Below are 26,366 nucleotides of genomic sequence, written 5' to 3'. Positions count from 1 at the left end.
GGAACTAGAAAGTGTAAAGAAGAACCAATCAAAATTAGACAGCTCAATTGGTGAGATAAAAACCAATCTAGAAGCAATAAATAGCAGACTAAACAACAAAGAAGAGTGAAAAAGTGATCTGGAAGACAGAATAATGGGAGTCACCCAATCAGAATGGCAGACAGAAAGAAAAATGAAGGGAAAGAAAGCAACACATAAGATATAGGGGGTAATATAAAGCATGCCAACATATGCATAATCTATTTGCATACACTGTCTATGCATATCAGTCTATTTGTCTTTCTTGACAGCAATAGTATAATGTCTTCGTTATTGTAGTTTTATAGGAAGTGTTGAAATCAAGAGTGTTAGTTCTTTTTCAATGTTGTTTTGCTTGTTCTAAGTCCTTTGCATTTCTCTATGAATGTTAGAATCGGCTTGTCAATTTCTACCAAAAAAAGAAAATATTACATGGACTGTGATTGGAATTATGCTGAATTTATAGGTCAATTGGGGAGAATTGACATCTTAAAAATATTTCTTCTAAACCACACAGCATCATTCTTCATTTATTTAGACCTTTAATCTCTCTGTTATATTTTGTAGTAGTCATGTACCGATGTGAGTGCTGGACCATAAAGAAGGCTGAGCACTGAAGAATCGATGCTTTTGAGTTGTGGTGCTGGAGAAGACTCTTGAGAGTCCCTTGAATCAATCCTAAAGGAAATCAACCCCGAAAGTGGACAAGGATAATACCAAGAAAAGAAAACTGCAAGCCAATACTGCTGACAAACATAGATGCAGAAATCAGTAAAATAGCAAACAGAATTCAGCAATACCTTAAAAGGAGCATACACTATGATCAAGTGGAATTTGTTCCCGGGAAGAAATGAATTTTGGGGTTCCAAAATTGGGGACTGGCATCTCTGAAGGCTTGTCCATTCAGTCTGGCAGGTGATAAAGCCTGGGACTCAATCAGATGACATCTCCTCTAGGGTTCATTCCGGTGACATCACCCAATCTAAAGGAGCCTGCGGTTTGTCTTAACTAGGTTCCTGATATTATTTTCTTTACAGTAATCATCATTAGATGACTACTTAGGATCATTAGAATGCCAACTGGAATCTTGTCTGCCTTGTTCATTGCTGTTTCCCCAGAGCATGACTCAGAGACTGGATGACAGCAGGTATCGAGTAAATATTCAACATATATGAATTTATCACACTGATATCAAATGGAGCTTACTTTAATCATCAAAGGTTCATTATACACTTTTGCCAGGTGAAGTAAATCCATCAGAGAGAAATAAGTGTAAAAGTAGATGGGAAAGTTACATTAAAAGTCATACAAAGTTCATGGGGAAAAAATAGAAGGGAGGCCCAGATACTCCCCACTACACATAGTACAGGCACACTGCTCTCTGGAGAAGGGAGCAGCTACAGGCAGTACCCTACCCACCTTGCAAATGGAAGTTCAAGGACAAGAGCATCTGTTACTTTGTATTTTTTGTTGATCTAAATTGCAATTGGTTGTATAGCTTTCTTTGTATTTAAGCTGTTTATTTTCTTCTTAAATATTTGAATTAATTCCTTCAGTTCAATTCAGTCGCTCAGTCGTGTCTGACTCGTTGCTACCCCATGGACTGCAGCACGCCAAGCTTCCCTGTCCATCACCAACTCCCGGAGCTTGCTCAAATTCATGTCCATAGAGTCAATGATGTCATCCAACCATCTCACCCTCTGTTGTCCGCTTCTCCTGCCTTCAATCTTTCCCAGCATCAGGGTCTTTTAAAATGAGTCAGTTCTTCACATCAGGTGGTCAAAGTAGTGGAGTTTCAGCTTCAGCATCAGTCCTTCCAATGAATATTCAGGACTGATTTCCTTTAGGATTGACTGGTTTGATCTCCTTGCTGTTTAAGGGAGTCTCAAGAGTTTTCTGTAACACCACAGTTCAAAAGCATGAATTCTTTGGTCCTCAGCTTTCTTTATAGTCCAACTCTCACATCTATACATGACCACTGGAAAAATCATAGCTTTGACTAGACGGACCTTTATTGGCAAAGTAATGTCTCTGCTTTTTAATATGCTGTCTAGGCTGGTTATAGGTTTTCTTCCAAAGAGCAAGCATCTTTTAATTTCATGGCTGTAGTCACCATCTGCAGTGATTTTTTTCCTAGGTTAATCTTTTTTTACATAAAGTAACATTAAAATAAAAGTAATGAAATCAGCACTATGGATCTTCAAGAATGTCTACCTCCTGCATGAATTCGTACTTAAATTTGAGAAGCAATCAAATAAGGGTTAATGTCCATTACCCATATACAGTTAAACATATACATATATATGCATATGTTTTTTAAAACCTCAAAAGCTGATAGGAAAAAAGCAAACAACTTAATTTTAAAGTGAAAAATGGTTATGAACAGAATTCATGAAATAAGATGCGTTCCACTGAATAAATGAAAATACACTCAGTGTCCACCACATATATACTGCCTCCCACTCCTCTTTTACACTTTTCCTTCTCTCAATTCTCCAATCTCTGACTCTCTTTTCTATGGTAACTGTCATTAACAGCAATCGGATATTTATCCTTTCTCCATGCTCAAACAATTTTACATAAATTTTACATAATGTTTTATATAAAATACATATTTTTACATGGTTTGTTAACTTTATTAATAAGATGCAAACCACCACAACAATGTGATGTAATTTTCACCTATCAGTCTAGCAAAAATAAGAGAAGTGATAGCCTCAGTTCTGACAAAGATGTGGATTCTTAAAATTATTTTTCAGACATGCACAAAATTTTTCAGGACACTAGGCATTTGCTTGAAAATAATAAAATAATACAATTATGCATATTACTCTTACTGAAGTTTCTAGTATGAAATGGAACCTGAGCACCTAAAATAGTCTTACAACCTACATGGTTAAGTATCCTTATTGCACATAATGCTAGAGAGGATTTATGTGCTACAGAACTTTTTCATCACAGCATCCCACCACCTCAAACAGTTCTTTTAGAACTCAACATTTTTAAAAATAAATAATTATGTTTACATGCTCTTAAACAAGTCCTAACTTTCAAGTTTTCATTCCTTCTTTGTAATTAAGAGTCTAGAAATTATTGCCATTCCCCCAAAGCAACTCTGCAACTTCTAGCTAAAAGTGGCTAACATGCTGGTTTTCACCCTTACCAAAGGCTCCAGTTTTATAGGCTGCTGTCGTTTTCTCGTCCTCTGCTGAGCTTTTGTAGTGTGTTCAAATGTCAGGAATTGTGTATCACCTTGATTTTCCGTGGGTGTTACAAAACTCAGTCTTCCCTTTGCTCTTATACTATTCAGTCTTGTAAGCAAGGGGTTTTCTGACAGCTCTCCAATACTTTTCAGGTCCAACTCATTCTCTGAGAGTTTAAAAGCCATCTTCCTCCCTGGAGAGGTCAGGGTCAAGAAAAGAAAAATGAAAAGCAAAGCAAAAGAATTGGGGAAGTAGGGTTAAGCAGAGGTGTTTTAAGAACCAAGCAGAGCTGCATTTGCTTATCCCCAAAGAAAACCTACCAAAGTTACCCCATTCTTCCCGAACTAAGGACTTGAATTAGAGTAATGAAAACTACGCCTGGCCTTCTAGAAGACCCACAACTTGGGTGGGACCCAGGAATTTGCATTTATAATAACTTTTTAGGTGATGGTGTTGCTGCCTCTGATTTGGGGACCACATACCTGCATGCATGCTAAGTTGCTTCAGTCATGTCCAACTCTTTGAAACCCTATGGACTGTAGCCCTCCAGGCTCCTCTGTCTATGGGATTCTCCAGGCAAGAATCCTAGAGTGGGTTCCCATGTCCTCCTCCAGGGGATCTTCCCGACCCAAGGATGGAACCCATCCATCTCTCCTGCATTAGCTGGCAGGTTCTTTACCACTAAGTGCCAGCTGGGAAGCCCACTAGTCCAGATTTGGAAGGATGAATAGAAATGAAATCATAGTGAGATTCTTTCTCACACTTGAGTGTGCAAAATATTTCTGAGGGTGGCAGTGGTGTTCAAAAGAAAGGTAATTCTAACACAGGCAATCTGAGATATCTAGCCTAGATACTTACAGATAAACCAAATAAAGGGGGAAAAAAAGAGTTGATGGCTAAATCATAAAATAGTGCTTTGGGGGATTTTATGAAGATGAGAATCACTTGAGAAGCTTGTGAAAAAGCAGATTCTAATTCATAAACTTTGAGTAGCAAGGCCCCAGAATACTAGAACTATCAGTCTTTTGTAATGGTCTTGTACTTTCACCAACACTCACACTCCAGTCCCATCACATGGATGGAAATACTTTTCTTAAAAACAGTATTATCACACACAAGGTCTTAAACCAGGTGTCAGCAGGTCCAGGTTTTAGTCTAGAACAGCACTGGCCAATCAAAATATAATGCAAATCTCCTACATAATTAAAAAATTTTAAGTAACCATATTTAAAAACAAAAAGGAACATAAAAAGAATTTTTTACCTTTTTATTTTGTATTAGGGTATAGCCAATTAACAAACAATGTTGTGATAGTTTCAGGTGGACAGTGAAAGGACTCAGCCATACATATACATGTTTTCATTCTTACTCAAACTCCTCTCCCATCCAGGCTGCCATGTAACATTGAGCAGAGTTCCCTGTGTTATACAGTAGGTCCTTGGTTGTTATCCATGGTAAATATAGCAGTATGTACATGTCTTCATCCCAGCTTCTCCCTCACTACCCCTTTCCCCCATGCTTCCCCCTGGCAAACATAGAGTTCCTTTTCTAAGTCTGCGAGTTAAAAATAAATTAATTTTAATAATGTTTTTTATTTAATATAACTAAAATATTATCATTTCAACATATAATCAGTATAAACTTTGTTAATGTGATAGTTTTATTTTTTGTTACTACATCGGGGAATTATTTCACCTTTAGGAAACATTTTAATTCAGAAGAGGCTCACCCCCTTCCCCGTGTGGCTAGTGGCTACCATATTGAAACAGGTCCAGATCTGACCACTCAGTGAGAGATCTTGAACAAGTCTCTTGGTATCTCTAGTGCTCAGTTTCCAGCTCTGTAAACTGGTAGGTAGGTAGTAGGTATCATTAAAATGTGACTTTCTCTGCCTCTCTGTGCCTTTCCTTCTATACTCCAAAGGTCACGCTGAGTCTCTTGCCTAGAAGTCGTAGTTCAGCCCCACAGCTCGATTCCTCAGGACTCACCAAGTCAGGCTAGAGAAGCAGCCGCCTCTGAGGGTCTCCTGAGACAGAGCAAAGACAGATCTGGGAGTAGAAAGTTGTCTCTTAAGCCTAGACTGTTTCCCGTTGCCTAGCAGCCACCGGGCCTCCACTGATGCTTACTGCGCCTGTGCGCGATCTGTCGCCACTGGCAACCCCTCAGCCAACTGCTGCTCAGATTCTGAGTCCGGGACTGTGCTGGGCAATCGAGCCAATTACCGTCTCGGAATGTTTTCTTCGTCGCTGTTTGGTGGAGAGCCAGCACTAGACCTGCCGGCTCTTGAGGGCTAGGCTGGAAGGCGGTGCAACCGAAGAAGTTGGTAACGTCTGCTTGTTCCTTCGCTTGTCAGCGGCTCCCGCTCACGACCCCTCCCTCCTCCAGTAGTGTTTTCTGTTGCTCTTCAAGAGGTTTGAGACTGCCTGACATTCGCTTTAATCCAGCTTCGTCTGGTTGGAAGAATCAAGTGCTTTTGTAGACAGTTCAGGCCCCGCTCTCCGAGAGAGCGACCGTCCTGCATCTCTGTCCCACCCATTGACCTCTTTCCAACAGTGTCCTAAAACACTAGGAATGCGGGCTCTTCCCCTCAACCTCCACCCTGTCCTTTCTACTTATGTTCTTTTCTACCTGAAAGGTAATTTAGCGTCCTCAGTGTCAGGCATAGCAAGCCAATATTACTTGGTCTCTGCACTATATTCACCAAAACAGACCCTGGATCTTGCATGGTCTTTGCGTGCGTGCTAAGTCATTTCAGTCGTGCCTGACTCTCAGACTCCATGAACTGTAGCCCTCCAGGCTCCTCTGTCCATGGGATTCTTCAGGCAAGAATACTGGAGTGGGTTGCCGCGCGCTCCTCCAGGGGATCCTCCCCACCCAGGGACTGAACCTGTATCTCTTAGCTCTCTCCTACATTAGCAGGGGGGTTTTCTACCACTAGTGGCACCTAGGAAGCCCCTATGGCTTTTAGACCCACCTATTAAGGTGGTGCAGTGGTAAAGAATCCGCTTGTCAGTGGAGAAGATTCAAAGTGAAGGGTTCGATCCCTAGATGGGGAAGATCCCCTGGAGGAGAAAATGTCAACTTGTGGCAGTATTCTTGCCTGGGAAATCCAATAGACAGATGAACCAGACGGATTCCAGTTCATGCGGTCGCAAAAGAGTCAGACAGGACTGAGGAATTAAATACACAACAAACAAGTCTCCAATGACTGCTGGCAATGCTATATGGAAGCAGCCCCACAGATGCCCCATGCAGGTGCTTACTTCCCCATGCAGGTGCTTACTTTAGATGCCTTATCCCAGTCAGTGATCAGGTGAAGCAGTCCTTTCACCTGTCTGGGGTAAATATTCCACCAGATGACAGTCTTGGTTTTCAGCCTCCCCTCAAAAATAACATAATCACCTCTGAAAGTCATTGTTTTACTTTTTCCTTTTTGGTCCTTTTTGTTTTAACCTTGATATGTGTTTCTTGTCTTGAACGCAAAGCTGTATATGAAGTGCTCTACATATTAAACTCACAATGCATTTTATCAATCTTAAGATACTCAGGTATGAATTTTACACAGTAGAAAGACATGTAACATGTCTCTGCTTACAAAGACATGTCTCTGCTTACAAAGTAGAGAGACATGTAACATTAAAGCTGGAAGGGATATAACAGACCACTCAATCCAACTGCTTCCCCATTTCATTAAAAAGAGAGATGAGACCCAGAGAGAAAGTAAGTAATTTACTCCAGGTCAGGCACTTAGCCCTGGTAGAGATAAAACTAGAATACAAATCTCCTAATCCTTAATCAGGACTAGGGAACAGCAAGAGAGAAACTTCAGTTTAGAAACAATCAAAAACCTCAAATGTAGACATCATAAGGTACACACAGGCAATCAATCAGAGTGAATAAAATACAAACTAATCATGAAAAAAATTCAAAACCAACCCAATATACATCAAAGCATATTATAATAATATGTAATGTAAGACACACCTCCCAAAATAGATTACATTTTGGATGTGCAATGAATATTTTTATCTGTTCCTTTCAAAGTTTATGCAGTGGGAGACAAAAATCTATTGCTCCTCAGGTCAAGAATCCTTTTGTTAGTAGATGAAGGTGTCTGTATGTTAGTTTATGTTAGTAATGTTAGTTTATGAAGCTAAGGATTTCATTCCTAGAGCCAAGAATGGTGAGGAGAGGAGACATGGACACACAGAGTTTTATGAAGGTATTGCTATATTGAACACTACTCATCAAATCTCTCACAACTTATTTTTTTTTAATGTGGCAAGATGTTATCTCCATTATCAAATACATACATACCCAGTTGCTTCTGTCATGTCTCACTCTTTGCTATCCCATGGACTGTAGACCGCCGGGCTCCTCTGTCCATGGGATTTTCCCGACAAGAATACTGGAGTGGATTGCTATTCAGTCCTATTGAATACCTAATATATCAACACAAATAGGAGCTTTGTTTATTGCATGTTAATTGTTTCATAGTTTCTGCAATAGCAATGATTGTTCCTATTTATTGAGTGCTTATGTGCCAGGTTCAGTTCAGTTCAGTTCAGTCGCTCAGTCGTGTCCGACTCTTTGCAACCCCATGAATCGCAGCACGCCAGGCCTCCCTGTCCATCACCATCTCCCGGAGTTCACTCAGACTCACGTCCGTCGAGTCCGTGATGCCATCCAGCCATCTCATCCTCTGTCGTCCCCTTCTTCTCCTGCCCCCAATCCCTCCCAGCATCAGACTCTTTTCCAATGAGTCAGCTCTTCGCATGAGGTGGCCAAAGTACTGGAGCTTCAGCTTTAGCATCATTCCTTCCAAAGAAATCCCAGGGCTGATCTCCTTCAGAATGGACTGGTTGGATCTCCTTGCAGTCCAAGGGACTCTCAAGAGTCTTCTCCAATACCACAGTTCAAAAGCATCAATCCTTCGGCACTCAGCCTTCTTCACAGTCCAACTCTCACATCCATACATGACCACAGGAAAAACCATAGCCTTGACTAGACGGACCTTAGTTGACAAAGTAATGTCTCTGCTTTTGAATATACTATCTAGGTTGGTCATAACTTTTCTTCCAAGGAGTAAGTGTCTTTTAATTTCATGGCTGCAGTCACCATCTGCAGTGATTTTGGAGCCCCCAAAAAATAAAGTCTGACACTATTTCCACTGTACTATGCTATATATTTTTCATTTGTTCTCTCAAATATATCCAACAAACCTGAAATTCCCATCTCATAGCTAAAGAACTAGGCTACAAAAGATTTACAAGAACAGATTATGAAAACAGTAATACTAAGTGAAAATGCTTAATATTTATTGAGCACTAAGTTAAGTTTTATATGCTGGACCTTTGTAAAATGTTTTCTACTATTATACTGTTCATTGCACCAGCTCATATTGTTTTAGAGGTATTATTATATCTATTCCACCAAAAAGGAAATTGAGCCTTAAAGAGGTTGATTCACCCAAGATCACTAGAGAAGTGGTAAATGATAGAGCTAAGATACACATTCAGATTCATGAAATTTAAGTTAAAGTTCCAAAATATTAGTCATGCAATTTTGCTACTGGAGGTATGGTAGACTATATTCTTAAAAATTCCTGAAGCAAAACTCCTGTGTATTTGGATAAACTCCAAGGCACATTATTTTAACTGTATTGCTGAACTCACAAGAATAAGAGAATCATAACAACAGAGTCCTGTTGATGGAAATGTAAATTGGTACAACCACCATAGAATAGAAAACAGTATAGAGATTCTCAAAAATTCGAGAATACAATTACTGTGTAGTCCAGCTATTCCACTTCTGGCTATTTATGCAAAGAATACATATTTTCTAATATATTAGAAAAAATATATTCACCCCTATGTTCATCACAGCATTATTTACAATAGCCAAAATATGGAAATAACCTAAAGCCCATGAATAATGAAGGGATAGAGAAGACGTGGTACGTATACACAACAGAATACTACTCAGCCATTAAAAAACAAAATCTTGCCATTTGAGACAATAAGTATGGATCTTGAAGGTATTATGCTAAATGAAATAAGACAGAAAAAGACAAAGACCATATTATTTCACTCATTCATATATGGGATATAAAATAATAATAATAAATTAACAAACCAAAGCAAACAAAAACATAGGTATTACAGAGAGCAGAGATGTGATTGCCAGGGGGACTGCAGGTGGTAGAGAGGAAAAAATGGGGGTCAACTCTATGATGATGGGTGGAAACTAAATTTTTGGTGGTGAGCACACTGTAGTGTATACAAAAGTTAAAATAATGTGTACAATGTTATATGCTTGAGATTTATGTCATATACCAATGTTATGGCAAAAAAAAAAAAAAGAAACCAAACTGTATACTTGAAGTGTGTGTAGCCAATTGTGTGTAAGTTACACTTTAGTAAAATTTATTCAAGAAATAATAAAATTGTATGCACAAACTTTTAAAAAGAGTAACAATTATTCCTAGAATTACACTTCAAAATCACTTGGAAGTATGAAAGTGAAAGTGTTTGTGGCTGAGTCATGTCTGACTGTTTGCCACCCCATGGACTGTAGCCCTCGCAGCTCCTCTTTCCATGGGATTCTCCAGGCAAGAATACTGGAGTGGGTAGCCATTCTCTTCTCCAGGAGACCTTCCCAACCTTGGGATCGAACCCTGGTCTCCCATCTGAGCCACTAGGGAAGCCCAAAAATCATGTGAGGCTTTTCTAAACATACTGATTTCCAGGCTCATGCCAGACCTGGTAAATAGGGATCTTTGATATTGGCATTTAGGCAAATATAAGCTTAAAAATCTCTATATGTAAATCAAATGAACATCTCTGGCTAGGAATCACATCTACAGGTGAAAATGTATGAAGATTAAAAGATGTTACATTAAATAGGTCATAAAACAGTTTGCATAATATGATTATATTTTTACAAGCAGAAATGTATGTAAACTCAGCAAACTGTATGGAAGAAAAATATAGTAGTTTATGAGATTTGTGGGTATTTTATACTCTGCTCTTCTGTATATTCAAAAATAAAAGCTGTGTACTGCTTTTGTAAACAAAAAAGCAGACGGTGGCTCAGACAGGAGACCCAGGTTTGATCCCTGGGTCGAGAAGATCCCCCTGGAGAAGGGAATGGTTACCCACTCCAGTGTTCTTTCTGGAAAAGTGAGTTATTTTTAAGTTAACAAAGAAAATGTATGAGCGCATAAAATAGAGGGACCATGAATTTGGTGGAGGCCAGGGTGAATGGAGCAGGGACACTGGTGGAGGATTTAGCCTTCAGTGTAAACGAGACACACCTTCCTCCATGTGGAGGGAAGGAGGGTGGAAGTAGACTAGATGGATTGGTAGATTTGGGCCAGATTTCTTCTCTTTCTCCGTGAAGCAGGAAGTAAGCTCAGCCGCAGATAAGAATGGATGTGGGGGTGGTCAGGCTCCTTATAATTTATGTGGTGGTGGTGGGATAACCCACCTTTAATCTTGACTGTTCACAGTTTAGTTTCAGGGTCTGTAAAACTGCTTAAAGTTGTGTTCATGGGTGGGAGGAATTGAGAGATTGGGATTGATGTGATTGATACTGTGTATAAAAGAGATAACTAATAAGAACCTACAGTATGGAACAGGGAACTCTGCTTAATGCACTGTGGTGACCTGAACAGAAGGAAATTGAGAGAGGGGAGATAAGTGTTTGTTTAGGTGATTCACTTTGCTACACAGTAGAAACTGACACAACGTTGTGTCGCAACTATATTACAATAAAAACGAATTTAAAAAATACCTACAAGAAATTGTAATCATGTTTTGTTCTCAGCTGTTTGACTTTCAAAGGAGTCTGTGATCAATCGCCGCTCAGAGTTGGGAACTCTGCCCATCGGAAGTGGTGAAGGGGGTGGTGGCCGTGATGGTATCATATTCTGTTGCTCTATCACCACCGTGTGGTCAAATAGATGTACTGCCAAAGGTGGATTTGAAGCACAGAGTTTGAACTTCCCACGTTGCTCAGGGGTAAAGGACCCACCTGCAGGAGTTCAATTTCTGGGAGCTCTCCCGAAGATCCCTGGAGCAGGAAACGGCAACCCATTGCAATATTCTTGCCTGGGCAATCACATGGGCAGAGAAGCCTAGTGAGCTACGGTCCATGGGGCTGCAAAGAGTCAGACACGACTTAGCCACTAAACAGTTACAGCAACAACAAAAATTTTTCCTCCAAAATGCTGAACCAATGTTAATTATTCAAGAATGAGAAGACCCGCCCAAGCCCAGATAATTATATTCCAATTAAAGATTTTTACGGAAGTGATCTCTGAGCCAGTGTTGAATGTTTCTGAAAGGCCAAAAACATTATGTGTATTGAGACTGACTAGGAGAGTTTTGAAACCCCCTGATGCCCAGGCCAGATGCCATGCTAATTAAACTCTCTAAGAGTGAGAGACCCAAGCATCAGGGTTTTATCCAATGACCTCTTCCCCATGTGATTCCAATGTCCAACCAAGTCCAAGGGCCTCAGCCACAAGTCCTTGCTGTTCCAGGTGTGCTCCATGAGCCAGCAGCATTGGCACCCCCCCCCCAGGAACTTGTTAAATTGTGGGATCTCAGGTCCTGCCCCACATCTCCTGAATCAGTCTGTATTTTAAATAATTCTCAGGTGACTCACTGCATATCAAATTAAATTCTGTTAAAGAGATCAGAATGATTGTCCAGTAGGTCCGCTGGATATACAAGGCAGGAATGGTGTTTAAAAGGTGGGCTTTTCATCTCTGATCACTTCCAGCTACAAAAAATGTGTGACTTCTATGCCACTGCTGAACAGTTCTAGTTATCTGAAAGATTCTTTTCTTTTAGTAGATGTCAAAATATACTTTCTAGCCAGTTCTGCAAATTGCCCCCATGATCTCTTTTAAAATATTTGAAGGATTTCCCTGGTGGTCTAGTGGTTAAGAATATACTTGCCAATGCAGGGGACATAGATTCTATCTCTGCTCCAGGAAGATTCCACATGTTAAGAGACAACTAAACCCACGTGCCACAACTACTGAGCCTGAGAGTCACAACTATTGAAGCTCATGTGGCCTAGAGTCCTTGCTCTGAAACAAGAGAAGCCTGTGCAATGAGAAACCTGCACACAGTAATTTGAAAGTAGCCACTCACTAGAGAAAGCCTGCATGCAGCAACGAAGACCCAGCACAGCCAAAAATAAGTAAATAAAATAGAAAAACAACTTGCAAGATTACAAATCTCTCAAATTTAGAATGAAAACAGTGACACACTTAGATTAAAAAATAAAATTATTTGAGAGCAGAAATGTCTTGCCTTAACCTTCCTTCTTTGAAACCCTCCCTTTCAACCTTCCAGTTTCTTTCAGTTCAGTTCATTCGCTCAGTCGTGTCCGACTCTTTGCGACCCCATGAAATGCAGCACGCCAGGCCTCCCTGTCCATCACCAACTCCCAGAGTTCACTCAGACTCATGTCCATTGAATCAGTGATGCCATCCAGCCATCTCATCCTCTGTTGTCCCCTTCTCCTCCTGCCTCCAATCCCTCCCAACATCAGAGTCTTTCCCAATGAGTCACCTCTTTGCATGAGGTGGCTTCAGCATCATTCCCTCCAAAGAAATCTCAGGGCTAATCTCCTTTAGGATGGACTGGTTGGACCTCCTTGCAGTCCAAGGGACTCTCAAGAGTCTTTTCCAACACCACAGCTCAAAAGCATCAATTCTACGGCGCTGAGCTTTCCTCACAGTCCAACTCTCACATCCATACATGACCACTGGAAAACCATAGCCTTGACTAGACAGACCTTTGTTGGCAAAGTAATGTCTCTGCTTTTCAATATGCTATCTAGGTTGGTCATAACTTTTCTTCCAAGGAGTAAGCGTCTTTTAATTTCATGGCTGCAGTCACCATCTGCAGTGATTTTGGAGCCCAGAAAAATAAAGTCAACCACTGTTTCCCCATCTATTTGCCATGAAGTGATGGGAACAGATGCCATGATCTTAGTTTTCTGAATGTTGAGCTTTAAACCAACTGTTTCACTCTCCACTTTCACTTTCATCAAGAGGCTTTTGAGTTCATCTTCACTTTCTGCCATAAGGGTGGTATCATCTGCATATCTGAGGTTATTGACATTTCTCCCGGCAATCTTGATTCCAGCTTGTGCTTCTTCCAGCCCAGCGTTTCTCATGATGTGGAACCTCCAATCTGGGCTTTCCCGGTGGCTCAGCATTTGCACTGCAGGAGACACAGAAGATGTGGGTTTGATCCCTGGGTTGGGAAGATCCCCTGGAGGAGGACATGGCAACCCACTCCAGTAATTTTGCCTGGGGAATTTCATGGAGAGGAGCCTGCGGTCTACAACCCATAGGGTTACTAAGAGTCAGACACGACTGAAGCAACTTAGCATGCACCCACTCGTGTGCAGAGTGGCAGAGAGGGGGTGGGTTTGTGGGCCTGAGCCCTTAAACTGTGGTGTCCAACACTGCCTCCAGGTAAATCTTTGTCAGAACTGAGTTGGATTGTGGAGACTTGGCTGGTGTCTAAGAAGTTTGTGTTGGCATGAGAACAGCCCCTCCGCCTGCCACATGTTGGAAATGGGGTCAGAATCTTAAGAGCATAGAGCAGGGGTTAGCAAGTACCATCCCATGAGTCAAATCCAGACTGTTGCCTGTTTTTGTACACCAAGTTTTACTGGAATACAGCCATGATCATTTATTTACGTATTTGTTGTTCAGTCGCTCGGTCGCATGACTCTTTGCCACCCCATGGACTGCTGCAGCACGCCAGGCTTCCCTGTCCTTCATCATCTCCTGGAGCTTGCTCAAACTCATGTCCATGGAGTCAGTGATGTCATCCAGTCACCTTGTCTTCTGTCATCATATTTACGTATTTACTGTAGCTATTTTTGCACTATAACAGCAGAGTCATATAGTTGTGACAGAGACTATCCGACCCACAAATATTTACTATCTGGTCCTTTAAAGAAAAAGTGTGCTGACTCCTGCTATAGTAAATAAACATAATGTAGTAAATAAAAATATAAAAAAGGATGCACCAAGTCAGGATAAACTACAATTCTTTTTTTTCAATTTATTTTATTTATTTATTAAAATTTTTATTTTTACTTTATTTTACTTTACAATACTGTATTGGTTTTGCCATACATTGACATGAACCCACCACGGGTGTACATGAGTTCCCAAACATGAGCCCCCTCCCACCTCCCACCCCATATCATCTCTCTGGATACAATTCTAACTTCAGTTAGATTAAATCTCCTGGGAAATGTCTCATTGCTGTCAATTTTTTTTGCCTTTGTAGACACTTTATAGTTTGTATCATCATTTTTGGTCTTTAGACAAGTTGGAAATAGGTAAGCTAATACCAGAGTCTAGTAACTGTGTTTGCAAATGGTAAGAAGACAGTGAGTGACACCTAGTGGACAATAGCAGGAAGTTCTGAAACTTACACTGCCCAAGGCTCTGAGATATTTGACTAAAAAGTGTTTGGAAAGATTATTCTTATAGACTCTTGGGCAAATGTGGCATTCTGAATATACCCAACTACTTTCATCCCTCCCTACAACTGTACAAAGGATTTTTTAAAGTTATAAACTCAGAGAAATTAGGAGAATGGGAGAAGAGACAATAGGTATAAAAATCTGGATTCTAGAAAGCAGAAATATGAGTGGTAAGTGGTTAAACAAACATAAAAATGATAGTCTAAGCAGTTGTGGGGAAAGATAATGTCCAATCTGATGGACACTATAGAATCCCCAAAGCCTCTGAAATCAGTGGTATCAGATATCTCTGGAAATAGGGCCTTTAAATAAGGATGTCGGCTGACTGACAATGAAGTGGTCAGGTCTTCAAATCTGGTCCACCCTCCCCAAACCCAGCAGAAGAGTGAAAACTTATACTCTGGAGTGAGTAAATAGCTTCTAGACTGATAGATAATATGCACATTTGAGGGTGGGTCACCATCCTTGGGGTCACAGAGAGGCGGACACAACTGAAGTGACTTAGCCCGCATGCGTGCACACCATACTGAATACGACCTGAATGTGTGTATACCAAATGATGAGATCACCCAACCCTCTTTCCCCACTTAATTCCCAGAATAATGGCCTAGGGTGTCCAACCATCTCAGTTTCCTGGGACTGCAAGTGTTCCCAGGATGGAGACTTGGGGTTTCAAAACCAACACAGTCCTGAGCAAACCAGGATGTCACCCTAGTCTCAACACATTAGCAGTTAGACCCTTTCATTCAGGAAACTGGGAGAATCTTTGGGGACTTTTACCAGCCCAAAGGGAACAATCTGAACATATGGGGAGTGGAAGTTCTACATCTTAGTGGTCCAGTCAGATTAACCTTGTAGGAGGGTCATTGAACAAGCTCCAAATGGGCACGTGGAGGTTCCAGTTGTGTTTTTAGATCCTCTTTCAGAAATAAGCAGACAACTAAGAATTATTAGACAATTCAGGGGAAGTCTTACACGAAAGACAGAAGCTAGAACATCCAAACAGGATAAGCAACAGGAGAGGTAAGTACCTGATTCAAGTTGGGATGTCAGAGTCTTTCTCTTGGATCCCAAAAGATGCACCTGGAGGGAGAATCTTCTCTTCCTCTCTCACCATGCGCTGTTAGGATGTGTCTGGAGCTCCTGGAGGCCCTATTCTCCTCTGTAAACGGAAGCCCACAGTTGGCCACATAGAGATGCACTGATGGGAAATGAACTCAGCCTAGCATTCCCATGGCTTCTCATACCAAGATCATTATCGCTAAAGCTGTTTTTTATTTTTCCAAAGTTTGGCTGTATGAGTCAATAAATTTCAAGACTTTTCCAAAAAGGCATAAGTTTGAACAGATTTTTTTGTCATTTGAAACCAACTGGTCATGGTATGCCTCATGAAGGGCATTGCCCATTCTACACATCTGCCTTTTTAATCCATACTCTATATCCAGGAAATTTCCAAATCAGCTCTTGCCCCTGTTTAAAATAAAGATTGCCCAACTCATGTAGGTAAAAATACATGAGATTTCAGTGAACACTGGATGCTTTTAGCAAACCCAACACACACTAACTTTTCATTATCTCTCACAATGATGTCCTCCCCAAAATTAAATCTAGATAAATGAATGAAATATAGAAATCTGGACCATAAGGTAGAAATGAAGAGAAGAAAGAAAACTGTGCATTAACTCTGCTAGTCTTCCTCATAGTAGTGAAGGGAAAATGTGGTATCCATAAGAATTGTGTTCAATAGCAAGTAGCAGAACACCCAATTAACAGTGACTTAATTGAACGGGCTGGTTGGGAGTTACTAACGCCATGTGTTCCTATGATTCTCGGCCTTTTCATTATGATGGCAATAGCGTTATTGCAGTCCCAGCCATCATGTGCACATACAAGAGAGAAATAAGGGGATAAAGTCAAAGGATGTATTTACCTCTACAGAGGAAGAGCAAAAGCTCTTCCAGAAGCCTCTACATCAGATTAGACTTCCCCTTTGGGCTTCCTCAGTGGCTCAGATGATAAAGAATCTGCTTGCAATGTAGGAGACCTGAGTTCAGCCCCTGGGTTGGGAAGATCCCCCAGAGAAGAGAAAGGCAATCCACTCTAATATTCTTGCTTGGAGAATTCCATGGACAGAGGAGCCTGGCCAGCTACAGTCCATGTGGTCACAAAAGAGTTGGACGTGACTAAATGACTAACAATTTCGCTATCTATGTGTCTTTTTGGCTGGAACAGGGTCCGAAGTTTACATTTAGCTGAAAAGGAGACTAAGAAGGTAGGAAACAAGATTGTTGCAAATGACTTGGTACCGTCATGATTCGTTACCTAGGGCTAGACATATGTGCCCTCCTCCATGAGGCAGTATTGACACAGAAGGACAGGCAAAGTGATGCTCTGTGGGGAGGCATGCCTACCACAGGAACCAAAGTAAGTAGGTTACAGTGTTAAAAATACTGCTGAAACCGAAACTTTCACATATGGTGGGTGGGACTTCAGAAGAGTACAATCACTTTGAAAAGCAATTTGGCAGTTTTTTACCTGCCTAGATGAATTTCACAAATGTGATTAAAGATCTTGAGATGGAGGAAATTATCCTGGATTATCCAGATGGGCCCAATGTAAACTTAAGGGTCTTTACAAGAGGGAGGCAAGAGAATCATAGGGAAAAAAGAAGTGAGAGGAAGGAAGCAGAGGTTGGAGGGATGCACTTTGAAGATGAGGGAAGGGGCCATAAGCCAAGAAACGGGGATGGCTCTAGAAGTTGGAAAAGAAAAGGATTCTCTTCTAGAGCCTCCAGGAGTGATGCAGCTGTGCCAACACCTTGGTTTTAGATTTCTGAAAACTTAGTTAAAGAGTCAACTGTATCATATACACACTGCTGCTGCTGCTGCTAAGTCACTTCAGTCATGTCCGACTCTGTGTGACCCCATAGATGGCAGCCCACCAGGCTCCCCTGTCCCTGGGATTCTCCAGGCAAGAACACTGGAGTGGGTTGTCATTTCCTTCTCCAATGTATGAAAGTGAAAAGTGGAAGTGAAGTCACTCAGTCGTGTCCTACTCTTAGTGACCCTATGGACTGCAGCCTACCAGACTCCTCCATCCATGGGATTTTCCAGGCAAGAGTACTGGAGTGGGGTGGCATTGCCTTCTTCAATATACACACTACCATATATAAAATAAGGGCTTCCCTGGCAGCTCACACAGTAAAGAATCTGCCTGCAATGCAGGAGACCCAGGCTCCACCCTGAGTGGGGAAGATTCTCCTGAAGAAGGGAATGGCTACCTACTCCAATATTCTTTCCTGGAGAATTCCTTGGACAGAGGAGTCTAGCGGGCTACAGTCCATGGGGTTGCAATGTCAGACATGACTGAGTGACTAACACTATCTACAGCTCTATCTATCTACCTATGTATAAAATAGATAATCAACAAGGACGTAATGTATAGCACAGAGAACTCTACTCAGTATATGGGAAAAGAATCTGAAAAAGAATGGAGATATATATATATATATATATATATATATATATATATATATATATAACTGAATCACTTTGCTATATACCTGAAACTAACACAGCATTGTAAATCAACTATACTTCAACATAAAAAGTATTTTTACAAAGAGTCAAGCTATAAATGTGAAACATAGCTTCTGTCCTATAATTAATTGGGAAAGCAGACTAAGCTTTTAAAAAACTGTTTAAATAACTAATCATAGTCACTTGAATTATTTTCTTAGAATACTTCTCCTTTCATATCTAAGAATAGAGTACCCAAGTTATACTTGCAAATCTGAATATAAAGGTAGGCCGGAATCTTAATTATTGCTGTTGTTCAGTAACCCAGTCAAGTCTGACTCTTTTTGACCCCATGGATTACAGCACACCAGTCTTCCCTGTCCTTCACTGTCTCCCAGGGTTTGTTCAAACTCATGTCCATTGAGTCTATGATGCACCCAACCATCTCTTCCTCTGTCATCCCCTTCTCCTCCTGCCCTTCATATTTCCCAGCATCAAGGTCTTTTTCATGAGTCAGTTCTTCCATCTGGTGGCCAAAGTATTGGAACTTCAGCTTCAACATAAGTCCTTCCAAAGAATATTCAGGGTTGATTTCCTTTAGGATGGACTGGTTGGATCTCCTTGCTGTCCAAGAGACTCTGAAGAGTCTTCCCCAGCACCACAATTTGAAAGCAGTGTGTCAATTAATTTAGAAGACAAGAGATAGAGCCCTTTAAAAAGACAGCTTCGACCCATGCAAATATCCCGCAGGGTCATGATGTCCTAGAGTGGGGTATTTGTCCCCAGAGATGTACTTTCCTTTCTTGGGAGATTTCCCCATAGACAGGGACTTGAGACCAGGTTCAAAGAGTGTTGTCAGCAACTCAGCAAGAGGCTGGCAGTGCTGACTTAGTTCTCCTGTGATCTGGGAAAGTGGACCAGTCCTTGCACTCTGACTGCTTCTTCCATTGGGCCCAAATCATGTTTCCCAGAGCCTAGCTAGTGCTAAAGAACCCGCCTGTCAATGCAGGAGACATAAGAGATGTAGGTTTGATCCCTGGGTCAGGAAGATTCCCCGAAGAAGGAAATGGCAACCCACTCCAGTGTTCTTGCTTGGAGAAGCCCATGGACAGAGAAGCCTGTCCATGGAATCAGAAAGAGACAGACATGACTGAAGTGACTTAGCACTCAGCACAGCAGGAATTTGCCAAGGGCAGGCCCTGAAGGCTTCTAATTCATAGTCAGCTTCTCTACCATTGCTGACAATCTGCAAGTGCTTGGAATTTAGCAATAAATCTTTCCTATGTTGGGGCTTCCCAGGTGGTGCTAGTGCTAAAGAATCTTCTTGCCAATGCAGGAGATGCAAGAGTCATGGGTTCGATCCCTGGGTCAGGAAGACCTCTGGGAGAAGGAAATGGCAACTGACTCCATGTTCTTGCCTGGAAAATTCCATGGACAGAGAAGCCTGATGGACAACTGTCCATGGACTTGCAAAATGTCAGGCACGATTGAACACATACACACACAAATAAGTGGGTGATGCCAAAAGCCAGACTTGGGGACTAGCTGTTCTCTGACATCCCAGTTGAAGGCCTCTCAGTATCAGGAAGTTTCCTTTGCTCAACACCTTGGGCTGGTTCAGACACACAGGCAATCCTGAATCAATATTTGTTGAGTTAACACATGATCTATTGGTTCTAATCATTAAGTTCCTTCTTAACCACTGAGTGCAGGGAACACTGCAGATAGCCTTAAAGATCAGGTTTCCTTGGGCATCTTTGTCTGTTCCAGATTTTGTTCTTCTATTGCCTTTGCAGTGAAAGTAGGCTCCTCTTTTCTTGCCACAGGAAAGGCCAACAGCTATGCAAACCTGGGCAATAAAGTTAGCTCTTTAACAGTTAGCTATTAACCAGCAGGCAAGATAACTTAGCTCCTGATCAAACTCCAGGCACCTCCCTTCCCTAACTTTTTCCAGCCCCAAGTGGAAAAGCAGATTAAGGCCTTGGGCAATCACAGCGTGCATTTGCCGTCAGTTCCTCTCCACGTTGTATCCGGGTGGCAACAGGTCAGAATCAATAGCTGGCAGCTTGAGTGCTTCCCTGGTGGCTCAGACCCCACTCCAGTATTCTTGCCTGGAGAATCCCATGGACAGAGGAGCCTGGTGGGCTACAGTCCATGGGCTCACAAAGAATTAGACATGACTGAGCAACTAAGCACACACAGGCTGAGGTGGAGGAAGGCACCAATTGGCAGGCAGTCTTCAGGCTGAGGGGTGAGTGAAGCTGGAAAGGGGCAGCAGCCTCAAGAGTTGATGATGGGGTTGCGGGGGTGGGGGTGACTGAATAACTTTTTATACTTTCCTGGAACTTTATTTTGGACCCATTTAAGTCTGATTCCCCACTGGGCGCCCCACAAGGCATTGAATCCTTATATTTTATAATTAAAGCAAAGATACAGAATTGTGGCAAATGTTAAGCTATGTTTGAGAAAGAGTAGTGTAAGGATGTGTGTAGAAAAAGCTAATATCTCTAATGGGAAATGAGGCAGAAAAGAAGTTTGGGAAGAAGTCCCAGAAGACTTCAGGGAAAAGTATCAATGAGGGCGTGTTAAGCTGTGTCCGACTCTTTGCAACCCTATGGACTTTAACCTACGAGGCTCCTCTGTTTACTGGATTCTCCAGGCAAAAATACTGGAGTGGGTTGCCATGTCCTCTGCCAGAGGACCTTCCCCACCCAGGGATCAAATTAGTGTCTCTTATGTCTCCTGCATTGGCAGGTGTGTTGTTTACCACTAGCACTACCTGGGAGGCCTAAGCGTTAGTAGCCATTAAGATAAAATGAACTTCCAGATGTTCAAGCTGGTTTTTGAAAAGGCAGAGGAACCAGAGATCAAATTACCAACATCCGCTGGATCGTGGAAAAGCAAGAGAGTTCCAGAAAAACATCTATTTCTGCTTTATTGACTATGCCAAAGCCTTTGACTGTGTGGATCACAATAAACTGTGGAAAATTCTGAAAGAGATGGAATTACCAGACCACCTGTCCTGCCTCTTGAGAAACCTGTATGCAGGTCAGGAAGCAACAGTTAGAACTGGACATGGAACAACAGACTGGTTCCACATAGGAAAGGGAGTACGTCAAGGCTGTATATTGTCACCCTGATTATTTGACTTATATGCAGAGTACATCATGAGAAATGCTGGGCTGGAGGAAGCACAAGCTGGAATCAAGATTGCCAGGAGAAATATCAATAATCTCAGATATGAAGATGACACCACCTTTATGGCAGAAAGTTAAGAGGAACTAAAAAGCTTCTTGATGAAAGTGAAAGAAAAGAGTGAAAAAGTTGGCTTAAAGCTCAACATTCAGAAAACGAAGATCATGGCATCTGGTCCCATGATTTCATGGGAAATAGATGGGGAAACAGTGGAAACAGTGGTTGACTTTATTTTTCTGGGCTCCAAGATCACTGCAGAGGTGATTGCAGCCATGAAATTAAAAGACATTCACTCCTTGGAAGAAAAGTTAAGACCAACTAGACAGCATATTAAAAATCAGAGACATTACTTTGTCGAAAAAGGTCTGTCTAGTCAAGGCTATGGTTTTCCAGTAGTCATGTATGGATGTGAGAATTGGACTATAAAGAAAGCTGAGCACCGAAGAATTGATGCTTTTGAACTGTGGTCTTGGAGAAGACTTTTGAGAATCCCTTGGACTGCAAGGAGATCCCACCAGTCCATCCTAAAGGAAATCAGTCCTGAGTGTTCATTGGAAGGACTGATGTTGAAGCTGAAACTCCAATACTTTGGCCACCTGATGTGAAGAGCTGACTCATTTGAAAAGACCCTGATGCTGGGAAAGATTGAGGGCAGGAGGAGAAGGGGACGACAGAGGATGAGATGGTTGGATGTATCACCGACTCAACGCACATGGGTTTGAGTAGACTCTGGCAGTTGGTGACGGATAGGGAGGCCTGGTGTTCATGGGGTTGCAAACAGTCGGACACAACTGAGTGACTGAACTGAACAGAAGATAAAATGCTTTCCAGCATGTCTCACAAAGTTAATATTATTGTGTAAAGTCACAGTTTTAACTTCTTTTTTATTTTTAAATTAATTAATCAATTTTTTAATTTATGATTTTTGGCTGTGCTGGGTCTTCATTGGTCTTTTGAATGGGCAGGGGGATTCTTATTCACTGCATCACCAGGGAAGTCTTAATCTTTCTTTTAAAACTTAGTATCTCACAAGCATTTATCCTAGGGTGATTGAAGGTTTTTGAACATGAAGACACCTCAGTCTGTGAATCAGGAAGTCTGGATGCACATCAAATACTGAAATTGCCAGTGCCTTGATCTTGGACTTCCCAGCCTCTAGAACTGCAAAAAATACATTTCTCTTCTTTATAAGCCACCCAGTCTATAGTATTCTTTGGTAGCAGCCTGAATGGACTAAGACACCACACTACTCCATTCAAACATTATGGGAAAAACGTGACCTTACTCCTACCCCTGTCAACCATGGCCAGGTGGGTAACCACAACTTCCATCCTTGCTCAAGATGTCTCATCTCCCCTCAGAAGACCTATGGGGAGCTGGCACTCTCCTCTCTACTCATTAATAAGAAAACCCTCTCACAAGGGTATCAGTGGAGGCCATGTGGGATGCTAAATATCCACCCCCACCCAGCAGTAATGAAGCACGCTTCTTTTTTTCCTGGGTGGTGTCAGAGGCGGCCAAATGAGAAGCAGAACTTTCACCATCATCCAATATAACAAGGCATCCTCCATCTCCTGAATCGTCATTACATTTCCTGTAAATCTATAACTTTTAATAAAAATAAAAATTTTGTTGTCTTCTCCGCATGATTGTGCTAGGTGATTGTATGTTCTCAACCTGGGGGCAAGGTGAAGGGAGCAGATAAAGACAGAGAGAACAACCCAACATGACTGAGCTCATTTCTAATTGTTTCCCAACTGTTAAATAGTGTGAAACACTGCCTGCAACATTAGTTTATTCTCAATACCTGCTGGCAGACTGGCATGTATGTTAAGGGCATTTAGAGGATAAGCAAATGCCAAATGCTGGGGTTACCTGAGGATCAGCTGGAAAGCTTTTTGAAAACACAAATTCCTGAGATGCTTCCCTTGGGAGGTACTGAGTGCTTAGACCCTGCGGAAGCATCACTAAGCCAGTGACTCTGAGGTTCCCTTTGGCTCCAGCTGTTGCTCTGACTCAGTTGCTGAATGTTGGTGTTAAGGGATATGGGTGATAATGCTTGATCTAAATAGATAACCAAGGACATATCATTTTTCTTTTCTCTTATGAGAGTATTGGTTTTGAACAAGAGAGGGGTTTAACTTCCCCAGTTTTTTGATTATCAGAATAAAATAAAATTCAATAAAAACCTGGAGTTAAATAAAATGTGCTGCCCTCAATGCCATCTCCACTTGTATGACATCTGTGTTTTTGACTGCCTCTTCCTGGGAGCCTGAATCCTGCTGGCAGGAAAGCAAGCCAGGGAGGCTTGGAAGGTCTCCCAAGTCCCCTCTATGGAAATTGTGCTCAGAACATCATGATTGCCTCCGAACAATCAAGAACACATTGATTGCAAAACCTAGAGTGTCATTCAGAACCATGGCTACCAGGTGTTGGTAAGTGAGGTCAAGTCTGCCCTGAGAAGCTGCTTCCTGAATAGTGGTGGTTGAAGAAAATCAAACTGTGAATCTGGGGTTGCTGCTTCTCATGAGCAAGACAGCGAATATTGTGCTGGTCAGAGCCTCCAGACTGGTTTAAGGCTCCAGGAGGACAAACCTGCTCTCAGCTCCTCACTTGAGGTGATGCTGTTTAATACCTTGATACATAAAGTGCCTGCCTGGTTTTATTTTACTTTCAGGAAGATCCAAAACTTTTAACCTTCTATTTAACCTGGAGGTATTTGTACTTAAATGTCAGCTGCAATAATGCTGTAAAAATAAGCTAGTTGGATCAGAGGGAAGGTGAACCAACATTAGCCAAGGACCTTCCACATAATCAGAGAGAAAGTGACCTGACACTGATCAAAGACCTTTCACGTGATCAGAGGGAAGGTGAACTAACATTGATCAAGGATCTTCCATGTGCCAGGAGGTGTGCAATGTAATACTTTGTGTGAGTGTTGGTCTTTTCATTCTTTATAATAACCCTGTGAGGCAGGTGTTGTGATCTATGTTTTATATAAAATTATATGTCTTGTGAAAGCCACACAAGAGGGATACTCTCTGGAGATTAAATTTGTGAAGGTGTATGTGTGTGTGTTGGAGGGAGGTTTCCTCTTCTTTAGGAAAAGAAATTCCCACCTATGTCACAGTACAGGAAATCTCCTGGGATCCTTTGAAAACAGCTGGGACAGAGATCTGAGCTCTGTGCAGTCTGATGGTAAAGTCCGTGTGTATTCTGTTCTATATAATTGTGAACTTTGTCCCTTTCACTGGCACTGGGTGGGCATGTAGAGGATATCTTGTTTTTTTCAATTTAAATTGTGTCTCTTTCCTATTTACCATGTCATCCTGTGTCTCTTGGAGCTAAACTCTTAGGGAATCATTTTTAAGGAAAGATACCATGTTAATTGTTATTAAGCATTTGAAAGTCTCAGGCTCAAATCACAAAGTAGGAGTAAGCAGGGATATTTGTGTCAGTGTAAGACTTTAGGGCCTTGAGCCATGAGGGCAGGACACAGATTCCAAGGGCACAGATTCACTGCTATGACTTTGCCTCTATCAGGGATGCCTGCTGCCCACCTCTGCCTACTCCACTGACACCTGTACCTTCAAGTGCACGCAAGTCTCTCCAACCACCTAGTCCCAGTGTGATTTCTAGAGAAACCAAGACAGAAGTATTCTCAGTGAAGGATTTGGTTGGAGTTCTGAAGATGTATGTATGGAGCGAGACAAGTCCTCATGACTTGGGTTATGCCTGAAGGCTATCCCCCAGATTTTTCAGTTAAATGAGCCTGTGAGCCTGTGATAATAATGGGCAACCTTTACTAAATGTTTTCTTAGTGTTTTACATGGAGTATCTCATTTCCTCCACACAAAAACGCTATTACTTTTTTAAAAAATTAATTTTTATTGGAGTATAGTTGCTTTGCAATGTTGTGTTAGCTCCTATCACACAGTATGCATACATATATCCCTTCTTTTTGGATTTCCTTCCCGTTTAGATCACCATAGAGCACTGAGTGGAGTTCCCTGTGCTATATGGTAGGTTCTTATTAGTTGCCTATTTTATATGTAGTATCAGCAGTGTATATGTATCAATCCCAATCTCTCAATTCATTCTACCACCCCTCCTAGATCCCCCTTGGTGTCCATATGTTTGCTCTCTACATTTGTGTCTCTGTATCTGTTTTGCAAATAAGATCATCTATACCATTTTTCTAGATTTCACACATATGCATCAATATGTGATATTTGTTTTTCTCTTTCTGATTTCACTCTTCATGACAGTCTCTAGCTGTATCCACATCTCTACAAATGACCTAATTTCATTCCTTTCTATGACTGAGTAATGTTCCATTGTATATACGTACCACATCTTCTTTATCCATTCCTCTGCTGATGAACATTTAAGTTGCTTCTGTGATCTGGTTGCTGTAAACTGTGCTGCAGCAAATTCTGTGGTGCATATAACACCACTATTATTATTTATAAGTGAGACAACCGAGACACAGAGATTCCCAAGTGGCATAATAAAAGTAGGAAATACTCAGCAGGGCAAGAAAACTTGAGGGGAAGTGGGTTCAAAACTTTGGAGTTACTTTTCCTGCTGGAAAGAGACAATTTGTATCTCTGGCAGACAAAAATCTATAAGCTAACATACAGGATCACAGATCATCCATAAAAACACAAACTACTGATTATTTTTTCTGGTTAAAGAAGTAATGTGTTTAACCTTGGAGGATATTTAGAAGACACTGAAAAGAATGAATCTCAAAATAGAAATTATCTGTAAAGTGTATAATAAGTGAGTTTATTACCTTTGTATGAGACATGAAGCAAAGCTAAATATAGGTTCATCCTTCTAGGGAATAAAATAACAATCCGGTGGCCATATGAGACAATGTCCCAGAATGAAATTGCAT

General features: G+C 41.4%; 1 protein-coding gene and 1 long non-coding RNA gene across 3 annotated transcripts in view; one reads left to right on the top strand and one right to left on the bottom strand.

Moving 5' to 3' along the window:
- The window catches only part of DNAH6 (dynein axonemal heavy chain 6), a 289,159-nt gene extending 283,888 nt beyond the window's left edge, over positions 1–5,271 (bottom strand). For both annotated transcript variants that reach the window (XM_004005864.5, XM_042246026.1), the window contains exons 1-2: positions 5,210–5,271; positions 3,182–3,414 (exon numbers count right to left, since the gene is read on the bottom strand). In XM_004005864.5, coding sequence (XP_004005913.3) covers positions 3,182–3,406 — 225 coding nt within the window. In that variant the 5' untranslated portion in view covers positions 3,407–3,414; positions 5,210–5,271. The remainder of the gene's footprint in view (positions 1–3,181; positions 3,415–5,209) is intronic.
- A 14,991-nt stretch (positions 5,272–20,262) lies between these two features.
- LOC132659585 (uncharacterized) lies at positions 20,263–23,109 on the top strand. The gene is made up of 2 exons (XR_009600151.1): positions 20,263–20,519; positions 22,509–23,109. It is a non-coding gene; the product is annotated as an uncharacterized LOC132659585 (long non-coding RNA).
- The last annotated feature ends 3,257 nt before the right edge of the window (positions 23,110–26,366 follow it).

Source organism: Ovis aries, chromosome 3 (genome assembly GCF_016772045.2).
Source record: "Ovis aries strain OAR_USU_Benz2616 breed Rambouillet chromosome 3, ARS-UI_Ramb_v3.0, whole genome shotgun sequence".
Taxonomy (NCBI): Eukaryota; Metazoa; Chordata; class Mammalia; order Artiodactyla; family Bovidae; genus Ovis; species Ovis aries.
Note: the sequence above shows the minus strand (reverse complement) of the source record. Positions and strands in the feature narration are given on the sequence as shown.